Source organism: Phalacrocorax carbo, chromosome 8 (assembly GCF_963921805.1).
Source record: "Phalacrocorax carbo chromosome 8, bPhaCar2.1, whole genome shotgun sequence".
NCBI lineage: Eukaryota > Metazoa > Chordata > Aves > Suliformes > Phalacrocoracidae > Phalacrocorax > Phalacrocorax carbo.
Genome location: NC_087520.1, coordinates 13,233,959 through 13,259,972, shown reverse-complemented (window position 1 = coordinate 13,259,972; position 26,014 = coordinate 13,233,959). Strand labels below are relative to the sequence as shown.

Below are 26,014 nucleotides of genomic sequence, written 5' to 3'. Positions count from 1 at the left end.
GAAACTGAGGCATGGAGCAGTGGGTTCACAGCTCTGGCCCCTGCTCTGTGGTCTTGCCAAGCTGCACCATGGCAAACCTTTGCCATGGTCTCTGGCAACCTGGTAAGCAACAAGCCCTGGAGACACCATCCTGCCCCATGTCACACAGCTCTGGCCATGCTGTGTCGTGCTTCACTGCCTGAGGGACCGGCTGGCTCCCACGTCCCATAGCTGGCCCAGGTCATGTGGGGCATCTTCGGGATTTTGCTGTTTTCCCAGCTGGGAAGGCTCCTGGTAGAAGCTCACTGTGGGGACTGTATTTCTCAGGCAGTTGCGTGGTGCTGGGAGTCCCTTGGGAGCAGGCTCCATCCCTCACAAGCTGGGTTTCTCCAGCAAGTGTGGCCTTATGTGAGGTGACCAGGCATTGGGGCTGGCATGGGTTCAGCCCCTTTTTCAACCTAGGCATCTTCTCCAGGCAGATCCCAGAGGAACACGTAGATGGGCAGAGCCAAGCTGAGCTGACCCGCTGCATGTCCTCTGCCCTGCTTCTGCCTGACCTTGTGGAGCCTGAGGGGGCAGGGAGGACCCAGCTTGCTGGGCTTGTCAAGGGTACCTCACTCCCACACACAGTGGGATGAGCAGCCCAACATGTGTGTCTTGCACCAAAAACCCCATGAAAGTTGTCCCAGGGCTGTACCCTGCCCCTTTCCCGGAGCTCCAGGAAGTCTGGCATGTCCTTTGGGGCTGGAGAAACAATTTTGCAGAATGCTTAGGAGGAATGTGGGCACGAAGGGCATCCACAGGCACTGTGGATGGCTCTCAGCATGAAATTACTGGACAGAGCAAAGGCAGGGAGGTTTCTTGCACTGTGGGTCTACTGAATGTCAGAGTTCCCCAGGCCTGACCTCTTCTTCTTCTACCTCCACATCCCAAGTAGGTGGAAAGTGAGGATATTCATGTGTGACTGCACAGTGGGTCTATCAGGCAGGAGGGTACCCTGGATGTCCTCCGCATACCCCTTGTGCTTGCAGAAGCCATCAGATTAGCCAGGCCTTGCTGGCTGGATGTGTTGGACCCAGCACACACATACACACTCATGGCTGGGATTTCCAAAGCCCTGTCCAACACCACAGGATATCCAAGGGCAGACAGCACATCATGCCCAAGATTCAGGATAATGCAACTTACTCCAGAGGAAAATGCTTTATATGATATTAATCAAAGCAGATTAAAAAAACCCCACCCACAGATTAATACATGAGATATACATAACAAAGAAAATGGGAATTATGTCACAGGACTGTGGTTTGAGTCAGCTGTTCCCATCATGTAAGATGATGCACAGGAGGTTTTGGTGGGCAGCTCCTGCAGGAGGCTGGGGATCGCTGCCATGGGTGGCACTTGCTGCAAGAGGAAGGGGCTTGACGAAGGGGGACCAGAGCCCCGAGGCAGTGGTGTGGGGCTGGGCAGCACTGGTGTTTTAGAAGCAGTCACTTCGCAGCGGCAGTGGCAGGTCTGACTCACTTATCTGGAGGTTGAGCTCTGTTGAGCTGAGGGACATGGATGGGTTGTGCACCTGGTTCCTCTCGTAGAGGGCATACTCCTCAAGGTGCTGCTGCCGGAGGTGCCAGAGGATGTATCTGGACAAGAAGTGGGTCTCTGCTTCGCCTGTCTCTGGAACAGAAGAAAGACAAAACCCACCTTCACTGGTCTGGTCCGAGGGAGGGGTCTGCGCAGGAAGAAAAGCACAGTGTCTGCGAGATGCCTCAAAGTATGCAGAATTTCCTGAGAATTCAAGATACAGTTCTTACTTCCTCCTTTCAGCATGCCAGAAGAAAGAAAATACAACACAAAATGCAGGAAGAAGAGTAAAATACAAGCAGTATGTGCCGGTTTCCCAGTAGTGCTTGTTGTGATGGGAACTACCTCGTCGGATAGAAATGCTTCTCCCCATCAGGGAGAACACTGAATTTCCTCTGAAAAACAATGAGATTCGTTTCAGCTAGAAGCAGCAAGCTATTTTCAAGCCCTGCCACTCTGGCAGAGGTGAGGAGAAGGGAAATTAAAAGGAAGAAGGGATAGCCTTGCTCCTTCTCGTCCCCTGTCAGGAAGAATGCCACTGAGCCAGCACACACACCAACACTTGTCCCGGTGCTGGGTGCACCTTGACAGCCCCAGCCATTTCTCCCAGGAATATCAGCAGCCATGGGAGCTGCTCCTTCCTTGCTGTTATAGTCAATTGTTGAGGGACCCTCTTGCTGCCCCAGCGGAAGACTGCTTGTCTCAGGTGCCTCTGGGGACTTCAACAGGGACCAACTCTGCCAGCATCCTCCCCACTGCTCTGAGACCCACAGCAAGAAGTCCTTCTGTGTCGGGAAGTAGTCACTTCCTCCCACCATGGCAGGGACCCCCATGGCTGCATGAGTGGGAATATCAGCCAAACGCTACATGCATCCTGCCTTCTTCCCCTTGTGTGCCCTGATCTGAGGTCACTCAAGGGGCTGGAGGAACACAGTTACCATGCTGGGGACCCCTACCCTCTTCCCCTCCTTACTCACTCTCATACGCAATGAGCCGGAAGGTACCCGCGCACTCCTTGGAGCCTTTCAGGATCTCCTCCAGTGTCCTGTAGAAAAGCTTGGCTTGCTCCAGGCGGTCCTCCCTGCTGAAGGCAGCACACTCATCCTGGGACATGGCGTAGAGGGACTGCAGTGGTGTGGCATACTCCACTGCACAGTGCCAGAGCTGCAGGCATGGAAGAAAAAGACACAGGGGCAGGAGGACCAAGCACCTGGTGAGAGGCTGCCAGGGGACCCTGGTGCTGCGCAAAGCCCTAGAGACCTCTTGGCAGCTCTGTGGCCTGCCCTGCACTGGTGCTGTGTGCTGGAACCCCTGGACAGGGACACTGGGTCTGGCCCCAGTGTCCTCTTGCCCTCAACTGAGTGGGGAAAGAGCAACTGGCTTGGCAGGGAGGCAGGTACAACCATGGCCCGTGCACCAGGTGGGCTCAGGAAGCTGCTTCCCTCCTGTGGCACCCCAGGGTGCAGCCACTGGCTTTGGCAGCACTCCCAATCCACAGCCTGGGGAGTGATTTTCCCCAGGGAGTTTGGTCCTCCGTGGACATGCCCCTTGCCTGTGTCTGGTCACACCTTCTTGGCGGCCTTTCTGCTAGAGGATGGGAAGTCTGAGCATCCTAATGGAGAGTAAGAGAATGGAGAAGAGGATAAATGCTGGCAAGGTGAATGCACAGCTACAAGGTGGCTGATCAAACAAATGAGGAGAGATTTGTTAAGGCCATAAAAATTCCAGGGAGAAGCAGGTTTACTATTAAGTCTTATACTGGCCAAACTGGAAAGTTTAATAAAGTATATTAGAAGGAAGAGGGATGGGATCTCTGGGTAAACGCAGAGTGGCAGGAAGAGCTACCAGCCTTAGAGGGCAGTTGCCACAGTGACCTGGAACAGTTGCCAAGGATGGGAGCTATCATTGCTGCCATGCATGCGTTCACCAGCAACTGGGCAGCAAGCTGAGGGACAGACAACATGCAGTGGGTCAGGACAGGTCCAGGCTGCAGAGCTGCTGGAGCTGACCTGGTGCTGAGTGACTCAGCAGGAGACTAGCAGATGAAGCACAGCACGAGTGCATGCCCTGTAGCAGGAAAAACCTGATGCTGACTGTACTTCCTCGGGAGCAGGGCCAGGAAAAGGATCTGCAAGTCCCTGCAGGCAGGGCTTTAAAAGCAGCAGCTCAGTGCTCAGCCACCATCAAAGGGCAAATTAGGGAGACCCAGGTGAGAGGCATCGCTCTGCCAATGCCTCCATCCATGGCTGTGTCAGCAGGACCAGTTTGTTCCCTCCTCCAAGGGTGCAGGGGCAGAGGCCCATCTGCACGGCGATGTGGAAGGAGATGAATGCAACGTAAGAGGGAGGGATTTAGGGCTCAGCAGCCTGGAAGAGAGGTGACTGGGGGAAGGGGAGGGAGTCAAATTATATAATGACTCACACAGACATTTTCAAGCACCTCTTCACAACAAAAGGAAATATTCATTCGTCCCATGGAAGTGATGCTCTGGACCCCACACCTGCTATTTTCTGCTCAGTTTTCTGCTGTTTTCCATACTTAAATCAACACAAGGAGGGGTTAAGTGAGCCCAACATCCCCACAAGGGCCGAGCCTGGGAGGAGGCAGCCAGGAGGAAGGGGTAAGATGGCTGGTACAGACAGGATGTCTCCATCTTGCGGAAGCCTGCTGAAAGCTGGGAGTATCTAATAGGAAAGGGAACACTGTCCTGCCTTTGTAGCCACTTCTGGGCTGGGCTCTGAGGCCAGGAAGAAGTCTGGGCTGATGCATGCTGATTGCTGTCCCGACACCGCGCTCAGTCTACCTTGTTGTCTTCATCCCTGATTGCATAGAGGCTGTGTTTGTAGACCCTTTTTTTGGTGCCAGCTCGGGTCAGGGTGGTTTCAGTGAGGTCTGTCACATACTGGATATTGCTGTCAGCTTTCTCCAGGTCATCATAGATGTCACAGCTCAGAGGGACCAAGATGTGGAGCTTCCAGGTCTCCCTGTATGCCAGCACGTTGGGGTTGGCTCTGCTGAATTCCTCCATTGACTTTTTCACACCTGGTGGAAGACAGCATCGGGCAAAGGTGCCTGGCCTGAGTACAGCTGTTTTGTACCTTGCTCCCCATTTCCCTGCTAATGCTGTAGAAGTGGGAGGATTGTTATGAGGACCTATTTCTGTTCATAGGCATGATAATGCAGGGAAACAGCTACGTACGTGGTAGGACTATTTTTAGGTACCCAATGTAATAAGACCAGGCAAGCCCATGTGCAACGTTTTGCTTGGAGCTCTCAGACATCTCAGACATTTCCACTGCTGAGGGCTTCTGTGGAGGGAAGGAAAGACAAATCAGCAGTGATGAAAGCAGCCACCTGGGCTCTTCTGCAATAGTTGGTTCTCTAGAGGGATTGGAGAGCAGCTACCCTCTCCAAAGAGACCTGGAGACTGAGCAACCCTGCTGCCTCCTTCCACCGTCATGTTGGGCAGGGGGCCAAAAGTCCTCGATGTCCCACACAGCCCCTGCAGATGAGGAAGCTGATGCTGGAGCAAGCCAAACATGTTTTTGGCTGCATTCTCCATTGGGATCAGGTGTCCCAGTATAACTTGTGCATCTGCCCAGTGCTTCCAGCATGTGGGAGGAGACATCCCACCACCTGATGGTGGGATTTCCAGGGCCACTGGTGGCCCCTGCCAGCTCTATGTGTTCATTTAGGTGGAAATGGGTATTGAAACCCCACAGGCACCTGATGGCTGCTGTCCCCAAAGCACCCTTCTGTAGCCTGCGTGACCCTTCTTCCCCTCCAGTTCTGCTGGGGTAAAGCAGAGCCCTCCCAATGCTGCAGAGGTACCTGGAGCTTGGCTCTGCCACCCAGAGCTGCCTGATAATTAACCCTTTGGAGACCACACAGACTACCTTTTCCCCCAGGCACCAACTGACAGATTTAAAAATACCCGTTTCTTATGTCAGTGGGGTTCTGGCTGCAGCAGGGCTGCTTCCAGTGCCTCAGGCGGCTGTGCTTATTAAAAGGCAGCCTGGTCCTCCTGCCAGTGCATGTGGCGGTACAGAGCCGAGGAGATTGGCTCTTCCAGGATAATGAGAGCGTTTCTCCTGCTGTGGGGGTGTGTGCGGGTAGGCTGTACGTGCAGGGGCTGTATGTGCCCCCATGAACGCTCGGGGCTGCTGTGCTCCCCAGGATGCCCAGCCAGGCTAGAGTTGTTGGTGCCTTACACTGAGCCCGAGAGCGAGGATGAGGAGGTGGCACAGGCAGGCCAGGCCGAGGTGGAGGCTGAGTGGCTGCCCATCGCCATCGAGAAGAGCCACGTAGGCTGAGCCACAGATGAGCAGCATAGGCCCATGCCAGCGCAGGGGGAAGCAGGCACTCAGGGCCCTCCAGAAGCTGCTGTGGTGCCTGGGTGGGAGAGGGAAACAGGAGACAGGCTAGTGGCCACCCATACACCATCCCCATCTGCAGCCCACAGGGCACTGGCCAGGGGATACTCCTACCTCCCTGCCAGTGCTGCTGACCTCTAGAGCAGTACGGAGCCAGGGAGCCCTGTGGGACCCTGCTCAGTGCACCCCAGGTGCCCCCAGCCAGGAGAGGGCTTGGGTCTCTTGCAGCACCCGTAGGTCTCAGAGGGGAGCAGATGCAATATTGCCCTAGATAGCAAGGGGAGATTATCTCCAACAGCCCTGTGCCCTCTGGCACTGGGTGGTGGGGGAAGGCTGGGGGCTGAGATCTGCTCCCCAGGTAAAGGACACACTAGGGAGCTACCACAGAGATGAGAGGGAGAGGTCCATAGATCAGGGCAGCTGAGCAGGCAGGAGAAGTGAGAGGAGGAGGAACTGAGAAAGACACAAGGCTGATGTAGAGCAGCGTGTGCTGCTGGGGCACAGCAAAGCATTGTCATAGGGGCAAACATGGCTGGAGCAACAAGGAACAGATCCCTCCCAACACCCAGAGGCTGCTATGCACTTGTCCCCAGAGTGGCCCCAGGAGCCTGGGAGACAGCCTCCCCCACACTGGCTCACCTGGATTGGAGGTGGAATATCTCCTCAGCCAGGTAGCAGGTGCCCTTGAGCAGCACCCCAATCTGCACAGTCACAAAGTGGTGGGTAAGGCTGCGGGCGGTGGACACAAGGGGCTCCCCGGCAAGGTACAGCACTGCAGCGCACAGAGCCAGGAGCACATACATGGCACACTGTGCTCGCCTTCCCCGTGCCTTGGGGATGAGTGAGGTGGTGGTGGGGCTCGGCTGCCACAATTCCTGAGACATCTGCAGAGAGAGAGGGGTCAGCAGCAATTGTTGCCCCAGCATCCACAGCAGCACTGTGAGGAGTTGAGAAGGGACACACATATGCACATCCAGTCCTCACTGAGCACCCCAAAGCACACAACAGAGCTCTCCCTTCCTTTGCATCCTGCTGAAATGCAGCTGCTGCTGGAGAGGTTCCCTTGCATGCTGCACAGGTCACCCTGGGGCTGCTCCCTGTGCCCAATTGGGTTCTTCAAGACAGAACCTGGCTGGCCACCCCACTCCCAAATCAATGCCAACCCAGCAAAGCCCTCCCTGCTCCACAGGTATGGGGCCATCACTCCTCTCACCGCACTCACCGGAGCAATTACCAGCTGCAAGACTGGACGCTGCCTGGGTTTCCTGGACCGCAGTTAACGGGCTCTGTGATCGAGCCTGTGCACCCACAGCTCTTTTTCGAGGCTGCTGCTGCAGATAGAGGTTCAGAGCCCCTGCACTCTACAGGCTTCTGGTGGTACAGGTGGAGCTGCACAGCTCTGAGCACTGAGAAAAATGAAAGTGAAAGGAGCTATCGCGGCTGCAGGCAGCTTGCAGAAAGCACCAGACCCTTCCCACGCAGAGCACCCATGAGGTCTTGCAGCCTGCAGGAAATCCAGGCACTGGTAAGGGCTGGGTATGTGGCAGTTTTCAACATCCATGAGCTTACACCCTTGGAAAGTCCCAACGTATTGGTCAGGTCATAGAGGGTCTGAGCCAAGCTGGAATGAGGAAGGAAACCAGAATTTATTGAGATTTAATATATTAAGTGCAGTAGATTTCAAATATTGAATATATTAAGTGCAGCAGGTTTTCAGAGGCAAAACAGAGGGAAATTCTTTCTAGCAGAGTGGGTGACTCACAGCACCCTGGATCTCCACACCCCACACAGCTCTGGGAGATGCTGGCTCAGGAGGCAGTGCCCATGGGCACTGGTGACACAGCAGTGGCTTCCTGCAGCCAGGATTTTTCTGTAGGGGGCCGATAAGGCCCTCAAGCCTCTCCGGTCCCTGGTCCTAGTGACCACAGACCCAGAGCAGCCAAGGTACTCAAGGCCTTCTTTGACTCAGTTGTTATTGTTGAGGTTTGCCCTCAAGCCTCCCAGACTCCTTTGTGGAGCCTGCAGCAGTGAGGCATTACCCATCCTAGAGGAAGATTGACTTAGGGCACACAAACAAGCCCATAGGACTGGGCGGGATGCACTTGAGGATGCTGAGGCTGCTGGCTGCTGGCATGGCAAGTCTCCTTTCTGCTCTCTTTGGAAGATTGTAGCAACTGGGAGGTTCCTGATGAGTGGGAGAAGCCAAAGATCACACACAACTTTGAGCAGGGCAAGAAAGAGGGCTTGGTGAACTACAGCCTGCCCAACGTCACTTCTGTCCCTGGGAAGGTGATGGAGCAAATCCTCCTGGCAATCACTGCCAAGCACCTCAAGGATGAGAAGGGAACAACCAGCAGGGATTTACAAAGGGCACATTGTACCTGACCATACCTGACCAACCTGAGTGCCTTATGAGATGAGATAACTGGCCATGTGGATGAGGGGAGGACCTTCACTTCAGCAAAGCTTTAAGCATGGTCTCCCATGGCCTCTGTGTAGCCAATCTGGGTAGATACAGGCTGGGTGAGGGGCTGACTGTCCAGAACGTGCTCTGGGTTCAGTTGCTTTCTGCCCAGGAATGCCTGTAGACACAGGGAGGCTGCCAAGGGACCCTCGCAGTCCCTGCAGAACTGCAGGCACCTTACCAGGGTTCTCTGCAGGCTGCAGTGGGCACACAGCACAAGGATCTTAGTTCAGAGGTGCCCACAGGTCACATTTATTTCAAGTGTTTGCAAACCCAGAGGGTGGGAAGAAGGAATAGATGCCCAAAGAGACTGGCAGTATGCTACTTGTGCTCGTCTCAAGGTTATTGGAGTCTGTTTCAGTGGTACCTTAGAAACCCCAGCAAACCTGCTTTACAGGGCATCTGGCCTGTGTTCCAAGCCTGGGGAGGACTTGTGGATATAGCCATCGTGTTGTTTGCTTCTTCAACACACAGGCTGGCTAAAACACAAAGTGAATCACTTCCTCCTCCTGCGCTGGGTTGTCTCTGATGGCCGGGCTTCACTGACCAGCTCCAGCTCGCTCTTGCAGTGCATAAGAAAACCCAGCAAGTGACCCCCCAGACCAGTGCCATGGCACTTCCAACGAGGCTACTGCTGACATCCATGTTCGAGGTTTAGTTGGGCAAAGAAATCAACACTCTGTAAAACAATCTATAAAATGCACCTACACTGCAGACACCACTGACAGTAGTTTCTCACCCTAGAGGTTTTTAAACCACTAGTGTGACAGGCATTGTAAACCCCTCATGCACCATGTGCCATGGCCTTTTACTAATACAAAGCAGCTGTACATCAGCTGGTACTTACTCATGAAAACCGCCATGTGTGGCACAGATGGACGTGTGGTGCATCCTCACCTTCCCCACACCTTGGGCACAATCCATCTTGGGCGGTGTTTCACCAATGCATCTGTGTGGTGCTCCTGATGCAGAAAAATCACAGCAAACCCACCTCATTATGTTACTGGAGATGTCCACGGTCACCTGCTGAATAACTGACTCATCAGCACCAAACTAGTTAGCACTAACCTCCCACCTGCTTGCTGGTTTCCACATTGCTGCTGTGCTGCTGTAAGTGGAGATGGGCTAGGGCCAGGGCAGCTCCGTGGCTGGGTGTTCCCTGGGTGCCTGTTCTCAGGCTCTGCAGCTTGCTCTGCCTCACCTTTCTGGGCACCCAAAAGACCCTATGACATCCCTCTGAGCAGCTGCTCTATTTGTATACACCTGGGCAGAGATGTAGGAGCTTGTGGTCCAAACTGACTGTCCAAACCACCCATGGTTTAATCACTGTCCAAAGGCTGCAAGAACTAAGCTGTCTGCTGAACCAGCAAAGGTGCTTGCAAAGGCAGGGAATCAGAATCATATGAATCATAGAATAGCAGGTTGGAAGGGGCCTCAAGGATCATCTGGTCCTTTCTTGGCAAAAGCATGATCTAGACAAGATGGCCCAGCATCCTGTCCAGCTGAGTCTTAGAAGTGTCCAAAGTTGGGGAATCCACCCCTTCCCCGGGGAGATTATTTCAATGGCTGATTGTTTTCACTATGAAAAATTTTCCTCTTGTGTGCAACTGGAATTTCCACAGGAGTAACTTGTACCCATTACCTTCTCATCTTTTCCATCTTCTCCATCTTCTTTGTAGCCACCCTTTAAATACTGGAACATGGTGATAAGGTCTCCCCTAAGCCTTCTTTTCTCAGTGCTGAACAAACCCAGTTCTCCCAGCCTTTCCTCATATGGCAGGCTTCCCGGTCCCTTGATCATCTTTGTGGACCTTCTCTGGACCCTCTCCCACCTGTCCACATCTTTTTGCTATAGTGGGGACCAAAACTGGACACAGTACTCCAGGTGTGGCCTGACAACCACTGAGTAGAGTAGGATAATGACTTCTTTGTCTCTGCTGGTGATGCCCTTGTTGACGCAACCCAGCATCCTGTTGGCCTGCTTGTTGTAGCAGCACAATGTTCACTCATATTGAGCTTGTTGTCCACCAGGACCCCCAGGTACAAAACCTTACAGTCGTCTTTGTTGACGTTCCTGGTAGCCCACTCTTCCAGCCTATCCAGGTCTTCCTGTAGGGTGGCTTTCCCTTCTGAAGTGTCCACTTCCCCTCTCAGTTTGGTATCATTGGCAGACTTCATCAGACACTTGGTCCCATCATTCAGATCAGTTATGAAGACATTAAACAGCATTGGGCCCAATATCGGTCCCTGGGGGACCCCGTTTGTGACAGGTTGCTGATTTGAAAAGGAGCTGTTTACCACCACCCTCTGGGTGCGGCCCATCAGCCAGTTCCCCACCCACTGCACAGACCACTTGTTTAGACCATAACACAGCAGTTTCTCTAGAGGGAGTCTGTGGGAAACCATACTGAAAGCCTTGGAGAAATCCAGGTAGACAATGTCCACTGCTCTCCCCACATCAACCAAGCAGGTTACTTTGTCATAGAAGGCAATCAGGTTTGTCAAGCGTGATTTGGCCTTGGTGAATTCATGCTGGCTTTTCTGAATCATGTGCCTCATTTGACTTGTGATAGCCCCCAGGAGGATTCGTTCCATAACTTTCCTAGGGACTGAAGTAAGACTGATGGGCCTATAATTTCCTGTGTCCTCCTTTAAGCCCTTCTTGAAGATGGGGGTGACAATAGCCTTGTTCCAGTCTCCTGGGATGTCCCCGATCCCCACAACTTCTCAAAGATTATGTAGAGCAGCCTTGCAATGATGTCAGCCAGCTCTCTTAACACCCTTGGGCGGATATAGCCAGGGCCCATCAATTTGCAGGGGTCAAGCTCCTGTAATAATTCACATACCAACTCTTCCTTCACTGATGGTGGATCTGTGTCTGCATCAACCTGGATTTTTGTTCCCAAGGCCTGGGGCCCAACAATGCTGGTAAAGACAGATGTGAAAAAAGTGTTGAGAAACTCTGCCTTTTCAGCATTGTTGGTAACAGGTATTAGTCTGGTCTTCCATCTCTGCTATGCTTCTCTTCTGGTTTTGAGCAGACCCAGAAGCTTGCAGTTAAGCCAAAGAGGTCTTTTGCTCTGCCTACTTCCCTTACCTTTAAAGGGGGTGAACTGTTTTTGTCCTTCCAGGAAACTGTTCTTGAAAAAATCCCAGCACTTGCTAGCTCCTTTATCCTCCATGAAAGCTTCCTATGGAACCCCTCCCAGCCGAGCTCTGAGCGAGCTGAAGTTCGCTCTTCTAAAATCTAAAACATCTTAGTACTAACCTTCAGCCTGTTTGGCAGGATCCCAAACTCCACAATATTGTGATCACTACAGCCAAGGCTATCACTAACCAAGATATTACAAAGCAGGTTTTCTTGGTTTGTGAGTAGCAAGTCCAGCAGTGCCTCATTCCTGGTTGGCACGTCGAACATTTGTATGAGGAAGAAGTCCTCTGTGCATTCCAGGAACCATATCCTTTTTCCAACAAATTCCTGGGTAGTTGAAATCACCCATAAGAACCAGGTTCTGTTGACCCAAAGCTTGCTTAAGCGACCCAAATATCACTTTGTTGGCCTTATCGTCTTTGTTTGGAGGCTGGTAGCAGATGCCTACTGTAAGATCCCCCTTGGAAAAGACCCCTCTGATCTTGACCCAGCGGTATTCAATAGGGCTTCCACAATTGCCATAGTTGACTTCTGTACATTCAAGGTTCTCCTTCATGTAGAGCATGACAACTTCCACTCTTTGGAGCATCTAGAAGAGCTGAGTTGGCCCATAACACAACATTGGCTGGTTTCTGGCTTATGGTTAGGCTGGCCGAACCAGGGCCTTGGTGTACTGGTTGGGGTTGGGGAAGGGATCAGCCCTTCCTGACATCCCACTGGCCATGGGTGGAGTGGACAGCTGTAGCCAGGACTTGGTTTAGACAGGGAAGGGGCTCGGTAAAATGCCTGAGAATTTGTAATAACCTGGAAAAAGAGGTGATGTCCCTTGCAGGTAGCCAGATGCTGTAAATTTGCTTGGAGTCTCCCTCACCTCTGGAGATGCACTGGCTGCTGTGTATGAGGTGCCTTAGGTATATGGTGGATTAACCCAGGAAGCTGGGCCTGGCCACTGGCCTTGTGCAAGGCTGAAGGTGGTTAGGAGCAGGTGCTGGATGCATGTGGCATGTCCCCAGTGAAAAATCAGGTCAGGAACATGGTCCTTTCCTTGGTATTTCCTGGGTAAAGGACTGCTCCTGGCAAGCAGGCAGGCAGCAGGTGTAACAGCGCCTGCTCCTGCTGCAAGATGGGCATTGCAGCAGCGCTTGCTCTTTTTTTTTTTTTTTTTTACATTTTTTTTTGCATCATGTGCTGTTGCCCTGCAAAAGCTGGTAGAGCTGGTGGCTTCAGCTGAAAAGCAAGCTGCTTGGTGACAGCTCGGGGATGCCTGTGGGGACAGGGTTTGGATGCCAGGCTGGTGTTAAAAATGGCTTTGGTCCCTTGGCTAAAAAGTGCTGCAACTGGTGGGTTTTTTTAGTGCTGCAATTGCACCACCAGTGTACCCTCAGAGGTCCTGCACACTGTCAGGGCTTGTTTTACTGCTCCCCCTAGCAAAAATAAAGTGCTCTGCAATATTCTGTGTTGCACTGGGCTGTGTGAACTGGATTACTCTCTCTGATGCAGTGAGGAGCCATTCCTGTGCTGGGTAAAATCCTGTAGAAGCAAGCAAGCTCCCAAATACGTCTCTCACTCATTCAGCAAAGCCGTTTCACTGTAGGGCAAAAGATGTGACAGTCAGGGGAGCCAGGGAGGTGTCCCAGCCAAATGATTTGGTAATTGCCCCCTCTGTCTCCAGATTATGCAGGGTCCTGATCTTCACTCACAAAGTCCATGTGGAGATGGGTTGCCTTTCCAGGGATGTGCCCATCTTGGGAGAGCCTTTGCCTCACCCTGACCCCAAGCTGCGACCCGTCAGCAATGATGAGTTTAAAATCCTGATGGTGCCACGGACTGTCCCTCCATCCCCAGATTGTGGGGCTGCTCTGACTGTTGCATGCCCCTTATCCATTAAGATTCTTCCTTCTTTTGTGGCACGAGAACTTCCTACATAAGAGAAAGTTTTTACCCATTTAATAAACTTTAGTGGATCAATCTGTGTTTTATGCAGTCTTCTTTTGATCCCCTGTAAACTGTCAGCACGTGCAATATCCTGTGGCACTGAGGCCCCAATTACATGTTTGGTGGAGAAGTAATTTTTGTTTGTTTTGAAGCTGTCGCAGGCTAGTGCTGTTTGGGGTGCAACTGTTCTGGTGCTGGGAGACATGAAACCAGCCCTTTCCTCCTCCCCAGATCACTGGTGGCTTCAGAGCTCAGCTATCTCTTTCCCAGGCTGGAGCATCTCAGGTACTCTGTTGTTCTTCGAAAAGAAGCTGTTTTATACTTGACTGTGCTGGTCAAAATGCTTTGAGTAGCTCCTCCAGGTCTCTTCCAGGTCTGACTCCTCCAAGTCACCATGTGTTAAGCTGCCCAGGTCCCAGCACAGGTCCCTGGGGGGATCCTGCTGGGACCCCTCCACTTACACACATGTGCTCTTGCTCTCTGTCCTCCAACAGTCACGTATTTTCCCGTCTTTTGTCACAAGTCACCCTGGCACTGAGACTGCGGAAAGGGAAGTGGCTGTCTCTGTGTTTTCTGGCCTCCCACCACATGTCCCCTGGGGACCTGACTGGGCTGAGCTGAGAACAAGTGAAACTACAATGGAATAAATGGCTGTGTATGCGTGTGCCTTTTGGTCACTTTTGGGTTTTTTTACAGGTATCTTCCAGCCTGCAGGACAGGCAAAGTTGACTTTGGGGATGGAGCCACCAAAAGCTTGCTTACAGAGAGTGGCTGGTCAGTGCTGCAGTCCCAGGGACCCCTGGAAAGCTGCTCTTGCCCTAACGCATCCTGACTCCCACCTCTGCAGCAAGGGAAAGGACAGTCTTTGCAGACAGGATCCCATCCCTGAGCCACAAGAGCCAACAGAGCATCTTCTGAACTGGGTGTGATACCTCGAGAAAAACAGTGGTCCTTGTGTGAACATGCCTTTCAGTGCTGGTGTTCCCCTTCCTCTGCAGTGGCAGGCTTGCAGCTTTGCTGGCATTCTTCTGTGCAACAAGGCAGCACAGAAATCCCAAGCGAGGCCAGATTCCCCTGGGGCAGTGCCATAAAGGCACAGAAGAAGACTTGGCAGTTGACCCAGGAAGACTGCCATTCATGCAGCCAAGGAGTATGAAAGGGTCATAAAACGACTTGGGGATGAAGAGAGGAGAAAGTGAGTGTGTGATATGGAGGGAGATTGTCTCTCTGAAAAAAGTACTTTGGAGAATTGAAAGTGGCAGGGAGCAGCATGGGGACTGTGCTTGCTGCTCCCAGGGATCTCTGTGAGCTACCACACGGAAGGAGGCAGCTGCAGCGGGGAGATGCTATCTGGAGGTGAGGAGGTGCAGGGGTGAGTGGGGACCTCAGCACAGCAGTGCCTGGGGGGCTCTGGGAGGGAAGCCAGCATGCAGCGGGGCTCAGCAGGGAAGCCCATGGAGCCTGAGCAAGGAGCAATGGCCGGGTGGAAAATGGAGCCAGAACCTGACTGCCAGAGGGAGGTGCCAGGCTTTCTTTTTCCGTGCAAGCAGGTGTAATGACATGTGTGAATATCCTATCTTTCCTTGTTACCCCTCTCTCAGCCACTTACAGGAAATTTATTGTTGCCTTCTTGGTCACGATGTGCATTGAAGGGAAGGTTATTGGTGCTCTCATGGCCAGAGAGGAGAGACTTAGAGGAGCCCATCCCCACAGTACAGGCAGGTAGACCAAGGGCATAGCATGGAAGTCTCTGATTTACTATGGCAAATGATGGAGATACAAGCAGGCTGACTAGCATGGCTGGGATGCTCACTCAAATACCCATGGAAGCCCAAACTGCCCCGCAGGTTTCTAGCAAGCTGGGAACATTGGAAAGAACAATTCAGAGCCTGCCTATAGCTGTCAGCACTGCCTAGATTTCTGCACCCAAAGCTCCTGTTGTTTCTCTTTGACTATGTTTAACCATTCCACGACTACCCTGTGATTGCCCTCCATAGCCCATGGAGAGCTCTGCGATGCTCTCAGCAATGAGCTCAGCTGCTTCCCAGCCTGGGACTGAGCTAGAAGATCTGGGTCTAGCCCTCTTCTTTTAACTTCTGCCTCTGATGCCAATCCCTCAGCCTCCTGCTGAGATTGGCATGGCTGCAGTATCGAAGTGGGGCAAGACTGTAATTGTTTGCTCCAGAAATATGTGCCTTGAGGAGGCTAATTGGTGAGGATTAGTCTGAATTTGAGTGGTGTGGAAGCTTTTGACCATCTTGGTCAAGCAAAATCTTGGTATTCAAGTTTGTCTCCTGCATCCCACATGGTGGCAGTGGCAGGCTGAGGTCCTCACTGTGCCCCCCAATGCTCAGAGCTGTTTGTGGGGCTGTGCTGTGAGCTATCTCCATGTTTGCACCAAAATCAGCAAAAGCCTACAAAAGAAAAATCAGAATTTGAGAGAAGACATTGTGGTAAATATAAAAAAAAAAAAACACATTAGCAAAACAGCAAGACGAGCTTTTTGAATCTGTAAAATCTGGCAATACTTATTTCAAGTTTGTATCATTTTACCCTGAAATTTCCATGAATACCCCTTTTTTCTTGTAGAAAAATCCATTAAGTTTAAAATAAAAACCTAAAACCCCCAAACCCTGCTTTATTTGAAGAATACACGTTTTCACAGTTTCTTGGGCTTAGTTGTAAACAAGAACAAGAGCAAGTCACTTTAAGTGTTATTTCTGCTAGGTTTTAAAATTGTGACAATCCTGGATTTGATTCATTCAGCACATGCCAAAAGACTCTAGAAATGGAAATGGAAAATCACTTTGGAGCAGGGGCACATGACACCATGGGGTTTGTTAAAGACCCTCCAACTTGTTTGGCCATTTCTGGACTGCTGCTGCAGGGTCCTTCTGCAAATCTAGCCCATCCATGCACCTCTGCGGCAGAAGAAAATGCTGGATCTCTCTAGAAGCTGCTTTGGGCATCTGTTACCCAGACAGCCAGAGGGGCAAGAAGGTGGGGAGGAGATGCTCCACAAGCCCCAGCAGAGCCTGCTGTGGGCAGCACCGGGGTCCTCTAGGGCTTGGCTGCTTTAGCACACCAGACTTTGCTGGTGAATGGAAGCTTTAGCAACTGCTGATGGGAACCTTCTCTGGAACACCTCCAAGTAGCCTAAATGCAACTGAGGAAGTTTATCAATGCTCCTCTGCATCGCATGAATTTCCAGACAATGCTGCCAGTGAGAGATGGTTTTGTCCTCTTTGAGTGGCTTCCTCCAACTCACTTCTGTGTGTTGGCATGACTGATTTCAAAATGAACCAGATCAGCTCAGAGTTCTAGATGCCAAGTGAAGGTAGAAGTTACTTTTGGGTCAGGTGGTCCAACTTAAGCACAACTGCATGTTAGAGAACAGCTAGCAATTTGCTTGGGTGGGGGGCAGGACTGCTTCTTACAGCAACAATTTGTTGTTAGATGATTTAAAGCCATTTGTGAATTTGTATCTTTTGCCTCCAGTGCCAGAGATTATGATGCATAATTATACACAAGAAGAAGGATTATGTCCTGCTAGGAGAAGCTTGTTACCACAGTTCCAGGGTATCCAGAGTCCTGAGAGAGCTAGAGATGAGCACCGTGCCTCTTCTGTGACATCAAAGCAAGTGCCACTGAGATTGACAGTTATGATACCTTCAGCCCACAGCAATGCATGTCTTGTGGACAAGGTGGTGGTGGTAATTTGTGGGTTTTCCTTTGTGGTTGTTTCAGTTTGTTCTTTGCCTTTCTCGAAGTTTAAGATCCCAGGTTGTTCTGTGGCAGGGTACTAGACTGGAAGAGTTTCTAATGATGTGTTATAAGAAATTCTATCTTCTATGTTCCTACACTCAGCAATCTTTTGGTCATGGTTTGAGGGTTGAACTGACTCCCGTGTTCAAGCCTGGAACAGCTGGTGCCATAAGGCAGATTAGCAGAGACCTTGCTTCTCTGGTGCCTCGATGGGTGATGAAGGCACCTCTGTAGGGCTCAGGTGGCCAGTTCGAGCTTCCTGCCATGTACCATCATAAACCCAGGCCTCCTGGACTAGAAACTCCCAAGTTTCTAGTTCCAGTTTTGAAAAGAGTCCAATCATTTTATAGTAAGACTCATCTTCAGATTTCAAAACTCGTGGTTGGGAATGATTCCACATATTTTCTTCATGGTTGTGATCTCCCATATTCCACTGACACATACTCCATAGGATTGGGCCAAGACTAAAAAGAGCATTTCTAGAGCTATTCACCTGGGCTGAAAATTAGCTCCTTGATAACTACTGCTGTGGATACTGATTGGTCTCGTCTCTTGATGGAGAGGACAACGGAGAAACAATGCTACAGCTGACTTACAGATTGCCATGGCATCCGAGTACAGCGAAGCCTATGATTTGCAGCAGAAGAGGGAATAAGTGTGGTGGGAGTCTCCCTAGACATACATGACAACTTATGTATATAAGTTCAGTCCAGATTTTTTTTTTTAAATGCTTTGAACCAAGGTGCCAAAGAATCCCCTCTGAGACTGAAAGGCTTTTAGCTGCTAGCCTGGCCAACTCACCCCAGGATCTTCAAGCTTCTGCCCTGGAATTGCCATGATTCCTGCTTCTGTGGATAACTACGAAGCAGACTGGACCTCGGCTCACTCTCCCATTAGTAAATTACTCTGCTGGGTGTAACTGAGGGAAGAATTTGTGTGTGTGTGAAATTGTAGATTTGGGTGGTACTGGTGGGCAGAGAGCCTCTGGGACAGGAGCTGTGCTGCCTATAGCTAAGACGAACCTTCACTACACCAGCTCTTCTGGCTGCAGGTCAGCAGTCAGGACTTCAGCTGCTCCTGGAGGAAACACCAACAAGCAAGGGCAAAATGTGGCTGTGGCATCTGTTTTTTAAAGACACAAGGGTTTTAGCAGCTATGGAGACAAGCAATCCTCCCCAGTTCATGACTGCAGAGAGGGTGGCAGACCCTTAGCTGTTTGCCAAGGGGCAGAGCCATGTTCTCCCCAACCCTTCACTCTACTTCCTCCACTCCTTCAGGTCAGTTTTTCGGGGAGTTTTTTTTCTTTGGAGTCTGCCCAACATTTGGGTTTTTTCATTCTCCAGTGTGTCTTATCTTCTTTAGAGTTATCTTTTTACACCTCCTAACAAAGGGCTCACTAGTTACTGAAACCTAGAAAAATTGTATTTACCCAGCTAGGCTAGGAAGTTTGTACTCCTTTGAATTTTTGTGCCTTTGCCTAAGCATGTCTAATTTTTTCCCCTAACACAGTACTGCAGCCTGACCCTGTTGAGCAGAGCTGATCAGAGGAAGATGGTGAAGGAAAGGTACGTGGAGGCAGTGATACTAGCAGGAGTTGTGTGAGGATAAGGCAGGGCTCACCTAACTCCTCCAGTGTTGCTCTGCTGTTTTGCATGGGTTGGTGTTGGCAGGCACAGACAGCATACCATTCAGTGTTTCTCTTTGGACCAGAAGCTAAGAGCACAGTGGTGTCCCTGAGACAACAGACCACGCTACCCCACAGCACCCCAGGTCTGCACAACCAGCTCTCTCCCTGGGAGAAAGAAGGTGGAAAGCTGCAGTGGAACATCTCCTAAAATGACGTGGCAGGGTGCTGCACAAGGGACCAGCAACAACTGGTGTGGGAAGACAGCATCTGCTTAACAAGGAATGCTTTCTCTGCAGCAGGGGCTGGTATGGATGGAGACCAACTGTGAATTTTCACAGCAGGTGTAGCCCAAAGCATCCTCTCTGGTGCTGGTGAGCAGAACTCATCCTTCTGGAGAAGAGGACGAGGGTATGAACTCATGTGGGATACAGAAAAGTGCCCAGAAAATGGGTAAAACATCTTTTACAGGAAAGAATGCAGAAAATAAGGGTCAATCCCACCATCTTCATATTTGGGCAGGAGTGGGAAGAGACTGAAACCTGCAGGACACCTGCAAAAGTCACAGGTGAGATGGAGAAGCAAGTGAGAAAGGCAGCAGGTGGGATAAGGAAGTTGTAACAAGAGAAAGTAGAAGTCAAGAGACAGCAGGGAGGTGGGCAGTGAGGAGGTGCTGCAGTCAGGACTGGGAGGGGGAAAGCTAAACCACACACTTCAGCAAAGCGAGAAAGCAAAGGACATAAAAGCTGTATTGTGATATGGCAAAAAACCAGGAGGGGAAATCCTGACCTTGAGCTCAACAGGGCTAGTTATTCCTGGGCTCTGCTCCTTGTGATTTTTGGTTAATGTTTATTTGTGCCTAGTCTTTCTTGCATCTCATGGCATTTCTAGACAGGTCTGAGCTCCAGTGGGAAGTATTTAATCTATTCCTACATCAGATAAAGATCTAACTGTGAAGGTTGAGGAAAATCCCTTCTGGATTAGATATGGCCTAGTCTTCAATTCCCTGCAGCCTACAGCAAGTTAACATCTAAATGTTTACAGCTACAGGACAAACCTCAGAAGCTGCAGCTGAGTTTTGCCTTTCAGCAAATCTAAGGGGACTGATCTTGTAAGCAACAACAATGAAAATTACTTTTCTACTTGTGTGTCTTTTCTCTCTCAGAGAAGATCACGTCTATCTGGTAAGAAGCGGCAAATCATAGTCATATAATGTAACAATACTATAGTTCAGTGCCATGGTTGTCGTGGCACTAGAAGAACAATACTATTTTACTATCTATTTTTATTTTTAAAATTGTGGATTCTCTGGGTTGAGTTTTACAATGCTTTACTGCTCAAAGAGGTCTTTCCAAAGCTTGACAAGGAAAAAGTACCAATCTAGGCTGTTTCTGTTGCTACTGGGAGCCAATAATTTTTCATTTTGGGGACATAATCCAACACTTTTTTTCTGAGAATACTGGAAAAGGTTACTTTAATCTTGGCTGATGTGCAGACCTCTGAGAAGTGAAGATGTTAGAGGCTGTGACTTGACAGTACATTGAAAATGGACCAAAAAAGCCATGAGAAGGATGCTTCTGGAGAGACACCTGAGGAGAGGGAGCCTTTTGTGCTCCTAACAGTTGCCAGCCAGGCAGCAATGCAAGACGTGTTTGCTTTGTCAAGAGGTGGGCCAAGATTGAGCTGGGGCAAAGCTATTATGGCTGCAGTACTCTCAGGGACCAAGAGGGTACCTCCTAGTAAAGAGGAATTTGCAATGTCACTTCTAGTAAGTGGGTTCAGACTGCCTGACCAGGATCAGGTGTTGGCTGGGCAATAAAAGAGGAAAGCAGAAAATGCTGGGAGAAAAGCGGTTTTGCCTCTGTCCAAGGACTGGGAAGACCTTATTGCCAGGACTACTTGGGACTGGTATTTGAGCATTTCCTGCTCCTCTATGCTGGAGGTGACAGAACAATGAGCTGGGGCAGGGTTGTTGCCTGCCCTTCTGCAATCAAGGGGTGTCCAGCAATGCAAAAGACAACATGAAAGAAGAGCAACAGGCCATAAAATGAACCAAAGTAGTTGAACATCCCACCCACCCTGAAAACAATTTTTATGAATCTGTGATTTATGTCCTCCACACCAAATGTGGAGGAGGAAAGAGAGGTTAATTCCAAACACACCTTATGCTAAAGCCACCAGAAAAAAAAAATCTTGAATTGTTGTGGAAAGGCTGGCAGCAAAGTCTGCAGGAGAAGAGATGACAACTATTGCTGAAGGGCAGCACTCCCCAGGCTCCCGAAAGGTCAGGGCAAGCACTGCTGGAAAGCCTCATGTCCACCTTGACCATGGCAAGCAGCAGCTATGCAGGCAGGCACAAGTTTGTCATTGCCAGCATCTCAGAAGTCATGTGCGATTTCCAAACCTTGCCTGTTCAAAAGCAGCGAGCAAATTAATTCTGCAGGTACCTCGGCTGGCTGGCAGAAGGGTGCTTTAGCAAAGGGGCAGTCTGACCCCAGGGGAAGTTTTGGAGCTGAGCTCCAAGCCCAGAGCTGCTTCGAGTTGACTATTTTACTTGCCTCTTAAGTCTCCTGTTTAAGCCTTTCATCCCTCTCTGCCAAGAGATGCACAGGTGTGGGATTGACAAGAGCAGTGGAAAACAACTCTGCTGCAGCACTAGATGAGAAGACAGGCAATAATGGAAAATCATAGTACAATTCACTAAAACTGTTAATTACACAAGAGAGAAATCCATAGGAAACCAGACTTTCCTGTGAGTGCCTGTAAAGGAAGAAAACCTGATGCCTTCTTGGAAAGTCTTAGGACTTCCATCCCTGATTAAAAATGCTCTTGGCATTTTTCTTACTCAACTTGGTAGCAAGGCTGCCAGCTCAGAAAGGTGCACGGGGCACTGGCCACCACAAGCCTAAGACAGAGGGCAAGGGTCCAGTTCAAATTCATGATACAAAGCCAGCACTGGGAAGAGAGGCAGGACCAACACAAAAGACTCCAATTTGATGCAGATTTTAAAATGTCTTACCAAGATGTCCCAAGGGTTTGCATATGTGTGGGCAGTTTGGTTGTTAGGCTGAACTGCCCTGCAGAGGTACCTTGTTTGTGTGTTAACAAGGCTAAGTGCCAGGTCCTGCACTTGGGTCACAACATCCCCATGCAACGCTACAGGCTTGGGGAAGAGTGGCTGGAGAGCTGCCCTGAGGTAAAGGACCTGGGGGTGTTGGTTGACAGCCGGCTGAACATGAGCCAGCAGTGTGCCCAGGTGGCCAAGAAGGCCAACAGCGTCCTGGCTTGCATCAGGAATAGTGTGGCCAGCAGGAGCAGGGCAGAGATCACGGCCCTGTGCTCGGCACTGGTGAGGCTGCACCTCAAATACCATGTTCAGTTTTGGGCCCCTCAGTACATGAAGGACGTTGAGGGGCTGGAGTGTGTCCAGGGAAGGGCAACAAAGGTGGTGAAGGGTCTAGAGAACAAGTCTTACGAGGAATGGCTGAGGGAGTTGGGGTTGTTTATCCAGGAGAAGAGGAGGCTGAGGGGAGACCCTATCGCTCTCTACAACTACCTTAAAGAAGGTTGCAGCGAGGTGGGTGTTGGGTCTGTTCTCCCAAGTAACTTGTTATAGGACAAGAGGAAATGGCTTCAAGCTGCATCAGGGGAGGTGTAGATTGGATAATAGGAAAAAATTCTTTACTGAAAGAGTGGTCAGACACTGGAACAGGTTGCCGAGAGAGGTGTGGAGTCGCCATCCCTGAGGTGTTCCAAAAATGTGTAGACGTGGCACTTCAGGACCTGGTTTAAGAAGTGTGGTGTTGGGCTGACAGTTGGACTTGATGATCCTACAGGTCTTTCCAACCTTAATGAGTCTGTTTGACTGTGTGACACAAAGCCCGTTAGGCCCTGTTCCCAGCCTTGTCGCTCAGTTGCTGATGATTTAGACCTGAAATTAATAAGCTGGCTGCTTACCACCATTGCCCATCCATGCTTTATTACACAGCTACACAAACAGGCTGCAGTTACTTGGGGGTTTGCCAAAGCCACGCAGAACCCTTCAGCTCGTTGGCAGCCATCAGAAAGATGATTTGATGAACGGCCGCGTTCCAGCCCTGTGCCACTTCCCATAGGGATGGGATGCTGGGGCATGTGCCACCCCCGCAACGTACACGTTGTCACCAGCATCGCTCTCAGTACCAGTGAGTGCGTTCCCAAAGGGCTTCCGCCTGTCCCGGTGCCATCCCGGCCCCGCCCGGGGGGCACAGCGCCGGCCCACGCTCCGCAGGTCCCGGCCCTCCTCCGGGAAGGGACCTCGGGCCCTCTCGCGGTCTTAGCCTGGGCACTTGAGGCCCGCCACCATCTCCCGCGACGGGGGGCGGCGGCTCCCCACGGCGCTGCTGGGGCGCGGGATCCCGCCCGCCGGGGCCGCCACCACCTTAGCCCCATCCCGACGCCCCAGGCCTCCACCGGCCCCACGGCGGCGGCGCAGCCGGGACTTCTTCCCGTTCCGCCTTCTCGCGAGAAGCCGCCGTCACGCGCGTCTCCGTCGCCCCCACGCCGCCACCGCCGCCGTATCCTTCCGCGCTCTCCCCCTCCCCCTTCTGGAGAGTTCTGCACGACGGCCGCAGGACAAATAGTCCCCGCCGCCCGCCGCTCCTCCTCCTCTCTCTCTCCCCCTGTCCTCCCCCTCTGCTCCCCGCCCGGCCTCGGCCGCCAGTGGCGGCGGCCGCCTCCGCGCCGCCAACCCCCGCAGCGACCGGAGGTGGCAGAGCGCGGCGTGGGGGAGATAAGGGTGCCGCGGCGGAGTGATACACGGAAGGCCGGAGAGGAGGCGCCAGCGCATAAAGAGGCGGCGGAGGGATGCGGTAGGAGCTGCCGCAGCAGCAGCCAGCTTAAGCCCAGCGGCCCCGCCAGGGGAGCAGCGCGCCAGGCCCACAGGCGCTCCCCCCTGCCCCCCCACTCCGCAGCTGCTGCCTGGGGGGGGCTCCCCTCCCCCTTCTCTCTCTCCTTCCCCTCCCCCCCTTCCCCTTCCTTCCCTCTCGCCGCGCCGCTGCCACCTCCGCGCTCCTCCTCTCCCCCCTCCCCCTCGGAAAATAGTCCCCGCGGGCTGCCCCCTCCCCGCCCGCCCCTCCTCGCCGCCTCGCGCACACAATGGCGCTGAAGAGAATCCACAAGGTAAGGGCAGGGCCCCGCCGCGCCAAGCCCGGCGCCGGCCCCGCGCCCGCCCGCCCCGACCTACCGCCCGCCTTACATAAGCCGGGTAGGCCGTCGCCGCCGCCCCGGGCCTGGCGAAGAGGGGAGGCCGGGCCGGGCCCTGCCCCGGCGGCGCGGGGTCCCGCCGGCCCCGGTGGGTGTGTAGCGGGGCGGGGGGGGTTAGGGGCGTCCTCGCGCGCCGTCCGCAGCGCGGCCGCCGTGCCTGGGGCGGCGTGAGCGGAGAAGTTCCGCAGCTCCCCTCGGCGGTACGGGCCGGGCCTGGGGGGGCTCCGGGCCGGCCTGCCCGGGTGCTTTGTGTGTCCCTCCGGGAGGTCCCTCCCCGCCGTGCCCTGCCCCGGCGGCTGTTCCCCCACCCCACCCCCACCCCGCTCGGAGGGAGGCGGGGGCCGGCGGTGGTCCGGGCGGCCGGGCCCCTCCGAAGCAACGTGGCCCCGGGAGCAGGCCGGGCCCCAGGGCCGCGAGGGGGCGCAGGCGGCGGGGCAGGGCGGTGGGCCCGGGGGTGGGCAGCGGCAGCCGCCGCCAGCTGTTGGAGCTTGAGGGGGTGCTCCTCGCTCGGGGCGTGGAACTGAGCACGCGTGGGGGCAGCCGGGAGCCCCGCGCTGGAGCGGGGGCCGTCGCTCTTGGGAGGAGGTGGCTGGAGGAGCGAAACGCCGCCCGCGCTGGAAGTTTTGGCGTGGCTTCGTGTTGCAAGACTCCTCTCCCTCCTCAAGGAGTGACGATCTTGGGGTTGGGTACCGAAGCTTTAAGCAGAGCGAACTTGTCACGTTCAACTAGGCAAAAATACTGTGATTTATTGTTTTAATGGAGCTACTGCTGTTCTACAACCTGAGTCACCTAGTAGACTTGTAGGGAAAGGCATGCAAGGTGCCCTCCCCTCCTGGAGCAGGAGGTGCACCACGCTTGGTGGCCTAGCCTTTTAGAAAAACACGGCTGCTGAATCTCCTGTAGTCTTAAAACTGTACTTTGCTTGATCATCCTGGTACCTTTTACCAGTAAAAACCTCCTCTATTTAAAAGGGAGTATCCAAGTACCTTTTTATTATCTCAGTGAGTCAGGCAGGGAATTTGTATCATTTTCCCTGCGAAAGGTAGCTGTCGGTTTGGAGTCCACATGCAAGGTTCAGGTGCAGCAGCCAGTCCTCCTGTAGCGGTTTTTGGTCTCGATTACTATGTGGATCTCGAACCAGATGTGAACCTAATATTTAAGATAATTTTGCTGTCTCTGTTTTATTACATATGTAGCGTTGGATTTGGCCTACATGTTGATATCTTTGCTTTGATTGTAGGTTATCTTCAAGTTTTTGTGAAGCTTTGTGTCGTACTGGTCAAATTAAAGCTAACATGGCGAAGAAAATTGAAGAGAGCGTGAAGGCTTGCTTATGCTTGTGGAATAGGTCAAGCTTGAAAGGGAAGGATTTTGAGTGTAATTTTAGTGTATTGAAATTTCCAGATAAGTGTATGGTAGCAGGTTACATAAGGAAGTTGTGCTCCAGCTGATCGTCGCTTGTCTACAATGTTCTGTCACATACTTTAGCGATAGTCAGTGCAATATGAAGGCTGTTCCACAGTGCATTTGTGGGCCTGCAGGTGTTTCAAAAGAGCACTTTCTCCCTGGGAGCAGGTTGTGTGCCTGCCATCAGAACAGGCTTAGGCGGCATGGCAGTGACTGCTGAACAGGGTAAATGTGACTGCTGGGAGCAGGGGACACACAGATAGTGAAGGGTTTTTTTGGGGGACAGGTATATGTCCTATCAGGTAACTCGGGAAGTAGGGAAGGATGCTTTATTGTAGTTTTGTGTGTGCTGAGGTTCAGGATTCAGCGCTCTCTCAGAGCACTTCTTTCTAGTCTGTTTTTTTAACAGGAGAGAAGCTGAATGTGTTGAGTCTTTGTTACACTGGGTGCTCATGGAACGGTTCTTCATGCTGCTTTTTGAAGATAAAGAA

General features: G+C 52.1%; 2 protein-coding genes across 7 annotated transcripts in view; one reads left to right on the top strand and one right to left on the bottom strand.

Moving 5' to 3' along the window:
- Nucleotides 1–1,167: 1,167 nt before the first annotated feature.
- Nucleotides 1,168–24,175, bottom strand: STING1 (stimulator of interferon response cGAMP interactor 1). 4 transcript variants are annotated; one of them, XM_064458778.1, is made up of 9 exons: nucleotides 24,109–24,175; nucleotides 9,245–9,359; nucleotides 7,156–7,554; nucleotides 6,573–6,870; nucleotides 5,772–5,952; nucleotides 4,760–4,868; nucleotides 4,364–4,602; nucleotides 2,538–2,724; nucleotides 1,168–1,653 (listed from the first exon to the last, which is right to left on the bottom strand). In XM_064458778.1, the coding sequence occupies exons 4-9, from the start codon at nucleotides 6,857–6,859 to the stop codon at nucleotides 1,460–1,462; spliced, it is 1,197 nt and encodes a 398-aa protein (XP_064314848.1). In that variant the 5' UTR covers nucleotides 6,860–6,870; nucleotides 7,156–7,554; nucleotides 9,245–9,359; nucleotides 24,109–24,175; the 3' UTR covers nucleotides 1,168–1,459. The 4 variants fall into 4 exon arrangements, with proteins under 4 accessions (XP_064314848.1, XP_064314846.1, XP_064314849.1 ...); XM_064458776.1 differs by lacking the exon at nucleotides 24,109–24,175 and adding an exon at nucleotides 9,466–18,540; XM_064458779.1 differs by lacking the exon at nucleotides 24,109–24,175 and having other exon boundaries at nucleotides 7,156–7,339; nucleotides 9,245–18,540.
- Nucleotides 23,698–26,014, top strand: part of UBE2D2 (ubiquitin conjugating enzyme E2 D2) — a 30,726-nt gene continuing 28,409 nt past the window's right edge. The window contains exon 1 of one of the 3 annotated variants that reach the window (XM_064458782.1): nucleotides 23,698–23,722. Coding sequence is in view for 1 of the 3 variants with exons in the window: in XM_064458781.1 (XP_064314851.1) it covers nucleotides 24,009–24,032 (24 nt within the window). In the remaining 2 variants the exon portion in view is untranslated. The other 2 variants (XM_064458781.1, XM_064458783.1) reach the window with 2 other exon arrangements.